At 29.4% G+C, this 10,698-nt stretch overlaps 1 protein-coding gene across 1 annotated transcript in view; it reads left to right on the plus strand.

The window, feature by feature from the left end:
• Positions 1-10,698, plus strand: part of LOC106463453 (DNA-dependent protein kinase catalytic subunit-like) — a 169,878-nt gene that overhangs the window by 77,651 nt on the left and 81,529 nt on the right. Inside the window, exons 38-44 of the mRNA XM_022390945.1 lie at positions 345-437; positions 1,966-2,033; positions 2,712-2,814; positions 7,155-7,282; positions 7,789-7,996; positions 8,922-9,100; positions 9,827-9,995. Of these exons, the coding sequence (XP_022246653.1) occupies positions 345-437; positions 1,966-2,033; positions 2,712-2,814; positions 7,155-7,282; positions 7,789-7,996; positions 8,922-9,100; positions 9,827-9,995 (948 nt within the window). The remainder of the gene's footprint in view (positions 1-344; positions 438-1,965; positions 2,034-2,711; positions 2,815-7,154; positions 7,283-7,788; positions 7,997-8,921; positions 9,101-9,826; positions 9,996-10,698) is intronic.

A 10,698-nucleotide genomic window follows, 5' to 3' on the forward strand; every position in this document is an offset into this window, starting at 1 on the left:
TACACATATCCAATGTGTGAATGTACCAATGTTGAATTGCAGTACACATATCCAATGTGTGAATGTACCAATGTTGAATTGCAGTACACATATCCAATGTGTGAATGTACCAATGTCTTTCTCTATTAGAAATGATTATGATATCCAAAGAAACCCCTAGCCTGTACTTTAAAATATGTTGCTTCTCTTGTATTATTTGAAATTGGATGTGGTAGGATATTTCAATGTGACATATATTCTGCCTTCTGTAGTTAAATATGTACTTGTATATTCAAGTTAACAGCATTAATAACTATACATTTTTTGAAGTCATTTGTGTAATTAATGATTTTTTTTTCTTGCAGGTTGTTACAAGCTGTTCTCTGCCATATGACCAGTCTTTATGTTCTGTTTTCATAAGTCTTTTAACAAGAAAGGGGATAAGTCTGTCTTTTATGGTAAGATATGTTAAAACAGTTTGTGTTCTATAAGAGCTGAAAATATAGTTTTACTAAATGGGAAATGTTTGTATTAATTTGTAGCTTGTGTAATAAAGACCAGATTTCTACCTGTTAAAGAAAATGAAAGGAACACATACACTTTGATATGGCTTTATAAAGTCAATCTTAATTTAAACAAGCCTTTAATTGTATGGCATGTATTTTTTTTTTCCAAAAAACTTATATTAAAATGCTATATAATTATGTATATAAAGATTTGATAGGAAACTTAAGAATAATATATTATTAAGCTGTTCTTCAGAGGGTTGAGTACACTATATTAAAGATGACTTTGGAGCCTCACCACATAGTTACAATCTGTGTTTCCATATCTGGTCATACTCTACTTAACAACCATGCATCTTGACAATGGTCTTGCAGCTCTGCCACTAGACTGTCATGTCTGAAGCACGCCACTCTTTCTTGCATGGTTTCTATAGTGCATGTATCAGCATTCCAATCACCTTTATCTGTATGTCTTCATATGGAATAGCACAACTGTCTTTTTTTATTATTATTATTCGTTTATTTTTCCTGATAAATTTTTGTTTGTTATGTATTCAGTCACATGGATGGCTTTTGCCACTGACCTTTGTGTTCGTGGATTCTGACCTGTTACAAGACATCACATTTTGATTACAATGGCCTGGGTACAATTTGGATGGCCTCGTATCCTAAGTTTATCTGTAATCCTTTGTTGTCCAGTGCCATTACATAAAAGGGTTATCCCTGTCTAGAAAATTCTAAATCCTCAATCTGAACATGTTTGTATGATCTAAGAGAGTGCATGAATGTTTTGCTTCAGAAAGGGTTGTTACATATGCTTCTCAAAAGCTATCAATATTGGGGGTATCACACTATTTACAAAATGCCAAACTGTCATGCTGATGCATGCCATTCCACTGCGACTTTATATCAGCTGTGATTTTCAGGGAACTCGCTGATTTGATTATACAAAATCATTTTAATATAACATACTCAACTCTATTATGCTAGAAGATATAGTAATAATGTAGAGTAAAATTTTTGAATTATAAGCATGAAGTTTATTATATCTAGTTTAGAAAATAAAATAATCAGAAACATTAACAACTTCAAAATCGAAACTTTTGATGTTATGTGTCCAGAAATATGAGTAAACTTCAGTGTATGCTCTAAACTTTGAAATTATATTTACCTTTCAAAGAAATGTACAAGGAAATTTAATGAATTGTTAGATGCTTGTTAGTGTTAGATTTGTTGATAAACAAAATAATAAAAATCTGTTGATGAACTTATAATTCGACATCAATAATAATTCTTTATTTATCAGTAGCAAACTTGTTTATTAGAAAAAGGAATTTTATTTTCATGCATTTAATAAATTAAAAATTCATTTTATTTTATTAATTATCATTTCAAATTCTTATAACATCCAGTTGTTATGTTGTTTAGTGATAAAATGAAATAATCTTAAGTTTTCAAGATGTTTTGTATTGTTCTGTAGGGACATGTTTTGGACCTTTTGGCATTTTTTCTGAAAAATAATGACACAAACAAGGAAGTTCTAATACGGTAAGTTTTTAACTGTTTAAATATTTAGTGGAAATAATTATTTTTATTTTATTCCAAAGTTCAAAGTTTCTTTAATTGTTTTCGTACAAATCATAGTTATTTCAGTATTTGTGTTTTAACATCTGAAGTGTGATTTTGGTAATTATATCTGTATTTACGTCGACCTTCTTCTGTAATACTTATAGCATAAAAGATAATAAGAACAATTGCTTATCAGAATGTTTTAATTGATCAAAAGAAAATTAAAAATCTCTTAATGTTAGTGTTTTGTTGCATAGAATGGACACAAAATTGTCAAGTTAGATCAGATGTTAAACTGATATTCGCTGTATGTACACTGTATTAAAAGTACTATTTTAATATATATATATATATATCTATTAAAAGATGATATTGTAATACTTTATATAATACTTTTTGTAAAAACCTAATACAAAAACACATCAAATTCAGTGTTTGTGAATGAAAATTTTATAAGCACCTTTTCTAAAATACAAAGTAGTCTACGTGTGTTAATTTACGTGTGTTCCTTTAATTGTTAAATTAATTCTTTTACAAGTTATTCATAAAACCTCCTAGCCAATTTTATGTTTTGTAAAATTATAACTAGTATCTTCAAGATATATAAGTATAACAATCTTCTTGCTAAAAGGATCATTACTTTTTATTGTTTCATAGGAATGCTTTGGATGAGCTCTCTGCTAATACTTTTCCTCTACAAAGTACAGAGTTTGTTGTTGGCAGTCTTCGGTACAACAGTTATGTTACAGTCTTCAGAAAGGTTTGTGTTTTCCCTCAACAAAGTGCTACAATCATTAAAAAGATTTTTTTCCCACTCTACAAAGTGCATTATAGCAGTTATGTTACATTTTTTAGACAGGTTAGCTTTTATAGTTTACATTTTTGTGAAATCACAGAAAGGTCTTTTGTTTAAATGCCTATTTTTTAAATATCTAGTTATTTTCAGTACAATCTATCCATAGCTCAGTATTAATCTTTCTTTGAATAAATAGCACATAATATAAAATCATCTTTTTAAAATATGTGTATTTCAGATAATCACTTATATTATGATTGTGTTTTCAAGTACTAAAATGATACAAAAAATGGTACAAAAATAATCTTGAAACCTTCCCTGAGTATAAGTCCATTAGCCTTTTTTAGGCATTTGAAAGCTTTTACAATCAATAGTCATTATGCTTCCTGTTTTATGTTACATAAAAGAACTAAACCTTTTTGTGTTAAAATATGTATTAAATACATAATCAAAGCACCTTTTTTTTGTTCTTTTAACTGTATGTTAAGAAAATATGGTTTCCAGTTTAGCAGAAATTTGCATAGAAATTGGAACAAATTGTTAAAGACTTAACTTGTTATATTTTGCTGGAAGAAAAAATATTTGTAAACAAATTCTGCTACAATTACAGTCGTTGTCTTTATTTTATTTTTTAAAGCTTACTTTATGATTTTTTACTTCTTTTGAATTATGATATTGGAAAAGTGTTGTTTTTTGTGAAACAAGATCAGACTGAGAATTGTTAGGGTTAGTTAGGTTATTTTCTCTGAAAAGGCTGCTGTTTGTTAGGCCTTATAGGCCTAAGTAACTGCTTGTATAGGCAAATAAGATAACCAAAAAGAAATGTAGAAAACATATATATATTAATGGATATAAAACAGGTTTAAACTTATTAGATGGCATCTTCTGGTCAACATTTAAAAAGGTTGGCTTGCATATGATTTTGCCACAGTAAAAAAGTTATTTATTTTGTATGTCAGTGATTGTAAATGAAGTGAAACTGCATGTGGTGTTTTTCAAATCAAAACCTGACAGGTTTATAAAATAAAAGCTTTAGAAGAATACATAAAAATCATTAATTGAAATTTAGAACAAAGGTAAGCATTTTTATTTGTTTCTCAAAAGAAGTCTTTTAGAATTTCTGTAGCTGATAATTCATACAAGTATGATATATAAATATATTTTACTTTTACATAATTTGTAGAAAGTTCACATCAAGATACAAATAATTTCATCCAGTAATTGTTTTTAGAGGACAATAAATCAAATCATACGACAGGTGCAAGAAATGTTGAAGTTTCTTCTTCAAATATTATATCCTGAAGCCGTGTGATATTTTTTAAGCCCACTGAGGTGTTGTAGTAATATTCTGTTTATCTAATAAGCTTCAAAATTTTTTTATAGGACAGGAAGAAGTTAAAACATTACTATCAGTTGTTAATAGAGAAGAAAAATACAAATTTACTAAAGCAGAGATTAACAAGTATGATAAAAATGATTGGTCAAAAGGAGGAACTAATTTTTCTGAGAACATAAATATAATATAAATAAACAGTAGGAAATGTTTTAAATGAAAAATTATAGATTGTAAAGTAATTGAGTTAAGATAAGTATTTGAAAGCAAAATAAAAGTTTTTTTTATATATATTTGTATAATAGCTTGAAATCAGAATATTTATTTTACAAAATTTATAAGTGATGATGCTGTGTTGGATCTAAAAAGTTATGTTTGTTTTATCAAAAACTGTAGGGCTGAATTAGGCCCACTGGTTAGTATGACAGGCTGTGAATTCAAGATTTCTTGGTCTGTGCCCTGTTACCACTGAAAAACAAATTGCACTTTGCATTTTGAGGCCATGGGTGTATTATCACAGTGATAGTTTATATCACATTATTTTATTAGAGTAGCCCATGAGTTGGTGTTGACTAGCTGCCTTCCCTGTAGTGTATCATTTCAAAATTAGCGACTGCTAGCGTAGAAAGCCCTTGAGTAGTTTTTCACAAAACTCAACAAAAGAAATTGTGGAAATTCAGATTGGTCTGTATTGAAATGTGGTTTTTTATATTAGTTAAAGTGTCTTCAACAATAATTTGATATGATTGGTAGAAGAAGCAATAAGTATTAACATCAATATTTTTTATTTTCAAGAGTAAAAAACTTCTCTTTATTCTTTTAGATTCATAAAATGGGTGAGTAATTAAGAAAAGAAAACTTTTATAGGAATTGTCAGATATAAAAGACTGTTTAGTGTAGCTAGTATTATTAATTAATTAATTTTGTGTTTGCAATTTATTGATGTCAAGGCTATCAAATGTTGTGTTTGCAATCTGTTGCTGTCGAGGCTATTAAGATTTATAGAAGGCCTAAGTGATAGATGTATAAATAGCTGTGACCAGATGAGCAGAAACAAAGAGAGTAAAAAGTAAAGTCATGGAAAGAGAAATTCATTGAGAGAAAAGTTAGAAAATGCAAAGTTAACCGTTGTAGGAGTGAAAGGCCTAACAGTAGATATGTTAGAGTGAGATTAATAGTTAGAAAGAGATAAGGAGAATAATTTGTCTTGTCAAAGGGTGTTCTAAGCTAATTGAATCCACCTGTGTGGACTTTGACGAAAAGTAGATAATTATTGGAAGTACAGGATACAACTGTGGTAACTCATGTGACAGGATAAGTGAATTATATACGGATACTATTGCAATATATATATAATAGAGAAAAATATTTTGGTTTGTCAACTGAATTTTAAAGCAATTGAATTGACCTAAGTGGACTTTTGACAGGAAGAGAACTGTATAGTGCTTAAGATACAATTATGATCGCCATAGTGTAGAGAATTTTATACATGTATTAACTTATTTCTGATATATATATATTATTTTAAAAGACAAGTGGAGTGCATTCTGTTTATTTATTGTCAAATTTATTGACAACCAGTCACAGGCACCTACTGTAGAAGAATCCTTAGCCCAACACACCTATATTTAACTATATTACTATATATTTCTACTAAAAATTAAGTTTCCTGACAGGAATAAACCAAGTTATAATTTTATTCTGTGAAAAAGCCTTTAGTTGTTTCAGTTTTTTAAGTTTCAACTTTTTTACTGAAAACAACTGTTAATTTAAGCTAAATTCTTATAAGTTTTGATATTGAGTTTTGGAAACTTTTATTTTTGCATGCATTTTATTTTGCTGTCATGAGTTTTCTTAGGTCAAAATCTAGCTATGTATTTTTATTTTTTTCTATTTTCAATCATATAAAAATTGTTAGTTGTGTTGATTTTTAACTATACTGCAATTGTACTGGTTTGTAAGCTGCAACTTTCAGGTTTTCTCTTTTCTAATTTAACTGCTGTATTAATCTCAAAGTACTAGAACTTAATGATGACATATCTTTCAAAATTTGATAGAAATTTTATTCCCATTGAGATTTATTCTTAAGTTGAAAATAAATGTACTATTTTCATTTCCGGACCATGACGTGGCCTAGTGGTTAGTGTGTTTGTACTGAGAATCCAAGGGCTCGTGGTTTACAGCCCATTGCCACAAAAATGCACTCTACATTTTGGAACCATGGTGTGTTATAACAGTGATGGCCAAATCTCATTCTTTGGTCAGATAAAAGTAGCCCAAGAGTAGGTGGTGGGTGCTGTTGATTAGCTGCCTATACTTGAGCTTGTTATCTTAAAATAAGCACATATAACCCTTTTGTGTAGCTTTCCAAAAACATTCTGAAGGATGCAAACAAAGAAACAAACACAAGTACACAAGTTTTGCTATCTTTGCTGTTTGACACTTTGTTTTGTGATTGATCCTAAAATTTCAAATATATCTTAGTTTTATTGAATTTCTAACTTCATTTTGCATACAGTAAACTGAAACCATTTAGAATTATAAATTGTTGGTATTCATGTTTTAAGTACTAATAGCTAAAATATGTGAGTACAGATGAATTGTTTGAGTATATTAGGCTGTTCTGTGTATTACACCTCTCCTATTGTTTAATTCATAATGGCTATTATTAGTTATTAACAAGACCATTTTCTCATTGAAAGTATTTTAATGTCCACTGACAATAAAAGTAAATTTCAGTCTTTATGTTAACTAATTAATTAATTCATAACTATCACCTTGTTCAGTTATAAAATATTATTTTATGAATTTATTCAACTTTTAAGGAGCATGATTTTTTTCTCTCTATAATAATGATTGTGTAATTTTATAGCCAAAAAAAGTTGTATTTACTTCATTGAAATTTAGTTTTATTTATATCTAAACTTCTCAGTTTAACGAAACGCATATTTTTATTATTTTACACTTACAGATATTAACTGCACTAGAACTATGTGGAAGTTTAACTCTTTTAACATTTGTTGTTGGCATTATGTGTCGAGAAGCTTGTCATTTACTGGAGGAGGAAATACAGCGAAGTATCTCCCGCTCTGTATGCAGGTACTGTGTGAAATTAGCCACACTATGTTAAATTACTCTTGTTTATTCACTGTTATGTACGTATGTGTGATATGTATAGGTTTTTGAGGTGTTTTTTAATTCATTGTCTATATTTTATATAATAATGTTTACAAAGTGATGTTCATAAACCAATAACAGTATCATGACTCAAGTTTATAACCAGTTGAACAGTAATTGGTGGATAAATATTATACTGTTTTTATAAGCTGAGACATTTAAAAATCTAGAAAGTGTTTTTGACTATATAAAATGAATTAAATGGAAAGCTGATCAATATTCAATCTGAAATGCATGTTATATAAATGTGTATCTTATTCTGTGATTATGTCAAGTTTACCTTCTAGTTTCCATCCAAAGAATTGTTCACTTGTCAACATTGATTCTTTTCTATCGAAAAAATCCCTCTTGGGAATGATATATATAAAACTTGGGTTTTTTCTTAATGTTTAAGAAATGAGTGAAATATTTCTTTTTTTGTAACTAAGGCTCAAGCCAGAAGAGCAGGTTAATTCTATGGATACACTGTTTGGAATGTTTCTTTGTGAGGATCAACTTCCTGCTGAAATGAAACTTGGAACTATAGAGAGAGTTTGTGTTCCGATTCTCAGATTATTGTCGAAACCTGTTATAACAGATTTCTTTGTCAAGAATATCCGCTCCATTATGGAAATTGTTTCCTCAAAAGTAATCAAGGTTCGTTGGTAAAGATTGGAATATATAGTTTGCATAAAATATGTTCATGAGTTCTTGTTTATCCACTGTTAAAAACTTAAAGAATTTTGTGCGTAAAGTGAACCTAGTTCATAGTTTGCAATTGAATATACACTGATTGATTTAAGTACATGAAATATCAAATTAGTCACAACTTGCGTATTCTTGTTACTAACAAAATAACAAATGTACTCAAAGAAATGCCTGGAAACGAGAAATATATATCTTTTATTTTAAAATAACAGTATCCACTTGACTTATTTGTTAGTACAGTTAGTACAAGGCTCTGTTGTAAGGTATCCCTTTGGTGTACTACAAAATGTCCACGGACAGTACATCAGGTTTTTATTGTAAAGTAACAATATCCATCTTATTTGTTATAGCAATAACTGTAGAATTAACATAGGCGTTATCAAGCATTTAAGGCAAAGAATATACTTCTAACAGAAAACATAGTGTCAGGAATAAAAATCAAGATAAAAGATTTACTCATTTAACATGAAAGAGACGTAGTGCTAAGAATAAAATCAAGGGACCTACTTCGTTAACAGAAAATCACTTTACTGTTAAGGCTGTTTAAAGAAATAGTGCCAGTATTCTACATCATGGTGTATAATTATCTGCATCTAACATAGTACTGTCATTTGTATGTTGTGTATTAACATATGTTGTGCAGATTGAATGTGTATGTGTGAGTCTACAGTTTAATCGCAAGAATCAGAACACACCACCATTATGTAATTTAAATTAAATTACTTGAGAGTGATGTTGTAAATAAGTACAAAATGTAACATTTTGATTTTAAACTGCAAAACTTTAAATAAAATTACTATAAACATTCAGTTCATTTACTTGAACAAAATAACTTCAAGATTTTTAAATTTCATAAGAATTTCTCTTTTTCCAGGGTTCTGAAGAACGAATAAAAGCACAACTGTTAATTAAAATTGGGGCCTTTCAGCTAACGGAAGTGTTGTTCTCCTGTCTCCCGAAAGAGATTATTTCCTCTAAAGAATCCTTAATCAACAAAGCATTTTGTGATGGCAACGTTGACACAGGGAAAGAATTGACAACAGAACTCACTCGGTGAGCTTATCATAAAGTTATCGTTGCTCTTAGTAATTAGCATGTTGAATATAAACTATAGCAACTATGAAGATAGTGAACTTCATTTTATATTTATCTGGCTCAATATATTTTTGTAGTAAAATGATACAAAATATGAATACAACTCGTGATATGAGATACTAAATCTTGTACATCCAAAAAAAAGTGTTTAACACACAAGAACTAAAAACTGAAATATATGATCTTTTTAAAAATAAAAGTAACAAATATTGAGAACTTACTTTGGTGATATGTGGTTTTAACATGTGGTATTCTCTGAACAATGCTTAAGGTCCAATATTTACATCATTTCTCAATCTCTTTATGCAAATGTAGCCAGAATAACTGCTTTTGCATATTTGCAGCTGTGTGTGTATGACACTCTGTGGTGCCCCCCTTCAGTCCTTGAATTATGCAAATTTTGAAGTATTTCCTGTGTTAAAGGTCTGGGGACCATTAACTGAATCACAGCTATACAAGTAGCTATACAAGTAATTGGGGATAATAGAGGAACTTGGTCAGTACATTGAGGCCTCTGTGAATCATGAGAGGAGCCTTTAAGCTCCACAGTGAAATATCAGTATTTTATGCTAATGTTATTTATTCATGTATTTTAGTTTATTGTAATATTTCCAAAAAGTATATTTTATACTGTGTAAAAGTTTTGGTCTGCAAAGTAAAGCCAAGTAATAATTTTTTCTTAAGACAAAGTCATGCAACAAAAAAAGATGATTTGAGAGGTGAAACGACTCTTTATGATATACGGAGACGACTCAGTTGTGCTGCTTACAATGTTATAATTGCTGTGATATCTTGTACCCAGTCTGATCCAAAGTTTTACAACGTTTTTCTGTTTCAAGAAAATTCAGCTAAGGTAAGAAGTTATTAATTATTTAAATTTAATCGTTGAGTTAATATTTAAAAAGCCCCCCCCCCCCAGTGGCTCAATGGTAAGTCTGAAGGCTTATAACACTAAACACCGGGTTTCAATACCTATGGCGGACAAAGTACAGATAGATTATTGCAAGGGTATGTGCTTAACTACAAACAATAAACAATATTTAAAAAAAAAGTTAAAATAAGACACAAAACTTGAGTGCTTTCGATTAGTTAACTATTCTTCTTCAGGAGAACAAAGGGTGACCTTTAGCCTGCACAATGCAATATATAGTTGAATCTGGTGACCAGCCAATCCCAACTCAATCCCAACTTACAAGTTATTATGTAATTAAGTTTGTAAAGTTTTATTATTATTATTATTCACATTTTTATTCATGCTTCTATTTCTCTACATTATTATTATTATTATTTCAGGTATTGATTTACATTATTATTTTCTCTGCTCTCATCTTCCTATGTATTTTATTTTTCTCTATCGGTCAAAAGTTTCATACATAATGAAAATTAATAATCATTTTTTTTTGTTATTTTTCTACAAACGAATTCTCTCTTCCGGGAGACTAACGGCTTGAGTTGTGATTGGCTGGTCACCAGATTCAATTCAACTGAGACTTCGGGTTTACATGACGTCACACATCTTACTATATATTGCATTGTGCAGGCTAAAGGTCCCCCTT

Source organism: Limulus polyphemus, unplaced genomic scaffold (assembly GCF_000517525.1).
Source record: "Limulus polyphemus unplaced genomic scaffold, Limulus_polyphemus-2.1.2 Scaffold1412, whole genome shotgun sequence".
In the NCBI taxonomy this organism is placed as follows: Eukaryota; Metazoa; Arthropoda; class Merostomata; order Xiphosura; family Limulidae; genus Limulus; species Limulus polyphemus.